Source organism: Rhipicephalus sanguineus, chromosome 2 (genome assembly GCF_013339695.2).
Source record: "Rhipicephalus sanguineus isolate Rsan-2018 chromosome 2, BIME_Rsan_1.4, whole genome shotgun sequence".
NCBI classification, from domain to species: Eukaryota; Metazoa; Arthropoda; class Arachnida; order Ixodida; family Ixodidae; genus Rhipicephalus; species Rhipicephalus sanguineus.
The window spans coordinates 205977899-205979233 of record NC_051177.1 but is presented as its reverse complement, the minus strand read 5'-3'; the positions used below and the strand labels follow the sequence as shown (position 1 = coordinate 205979233).

The following is a 1335-nucleotide window of genomic DNA, read 5'->3' as shown; positions in this document are numbered from 1 at the left end:
GGTGCAGCGAGTGGCTTGCTCTCTGAAGCGGCGGTGGTACCAGCAGACGCTCTGCTCTGCCTCGCTTGAGTGGCCGCGGTGGTGCGGGCTTCGAGCACGGGACGACGAACGATGCCGTGCAGGACGGTGTTTGTTGGACAGGGCGAGGTTTTCCACTGCTGCAGCCAGTCGGTCAACTCTGTCCTCTAAGCGACGTAACCGGCTTGCATGTTCGAACATTCCCGCTGCAGCAATAGGCATTTTTGATGGCTCGGTCAGTCGGTGATGCGGTCGGCGAGTTGAGCCAGACGCTCGAGAGCCACGTCGTCCGAGCCAGCGAGTATCATCCGTGTTGACTGTGGCAGTCTCTGGAAAAACAACTCGCGAAGCAATGGCTATTGACGCACCTCTGACGCTTGTTGGCCCAGCAGCTGACGCATTCGGTGGAGAAGTTGCGAGGGACGCTTGCCACCGAGCTCTTCATGAGACAGGAGTTGTTGCAGCCTGCTCTGTTCGGACACCTCAAGACGTTTCAGGACGGCGCTTTTTAGTTCGTCGTAGGCCTTCACCGATGGAGCGGAGGCGAGCGCATCGTCTATGGCGTCAGCGATGTCAGGTGGCAGTGCTGCAACGATGTGGAGGTATTTAGACTCCTGCGATGTGACGCGTCGAAGCTGGAAGCGGGCCTCGACTTGGCTGAACCACACCCAGGGGTTTTTGGGCCAGAAATCAGGAACCTTTAACTCCGAGGCGTTGGTTGTGGATGAGCTCGAAGTGGCTTCCTCGTCTGACATGGCTGCTGTTTTACAGCGAAAGCTGCTATGAGATCATTTCACCGGCCGTTTTTGGCGCCGTAGTTGTCCGCCGCCGCTGCAGGTGTCCGTAACCAGTATCGCTCGAAATAAGAAAAAAAACGAAATAAGAAAAAAATTGCAGCATGGAACGAGGTTCGAACCTAGGCCCTCTGCGTGGAAGCCCAGAATTCAACCTCTGAGCCATGCCGGTGCTTCAAACTGCTTTGCAAAAAGGTCCTATACAGGCTTCATGTCGGGAAGCAACCGCATTAGCATATGCAGTATAGCGTGGTAGAAGAGTAAAATAAGCACAAAGCGTCGCACAACGCCAATTCTGTAACCAGGCGTCACACAATGCGAATTGTGCAACGAGTAGTTGTTGAATGCTTCCAACCCATTACAAATGGCTCTGCCATAATTCTTCGTCGTCATCAGGCACAGCATCAACAAAGTGCGCATAATGCCTTACATGCGTTTAGCAGGTACCACGGCTCTCCGTAGAATGACGAAAAATGGCACAGTGCCTGCTGCCCTACTTCTAAAAAATTACAATGATTTATAG

General features: G+C 53.6%; 1 protein-coding gene across 1 annotated transcript; it reads right to left on the bottom strand.

The window, feature by feature from the left end:
* Positions 1-254: 254 nt before the first annotated feature.
* On the bottom strand, positions 255-773 carry LOC119382197 (uncharacterized). Its single transcript, XM_037649913.1, has 2 exons — positions 387-773; positions 255-347 (listed from the first exon to the last, which is right to left on the bottom strand). The coding sequence occupies exons 1-2, from the start codon at positions 771-773 to the stop codon at positions 255-257; spliced, it is 480 nt and encodes a 159-aa protein (XP_037505841.1).
* Between the last annotated feature and the right edge of the window lie 562 nt (positions 774-1335).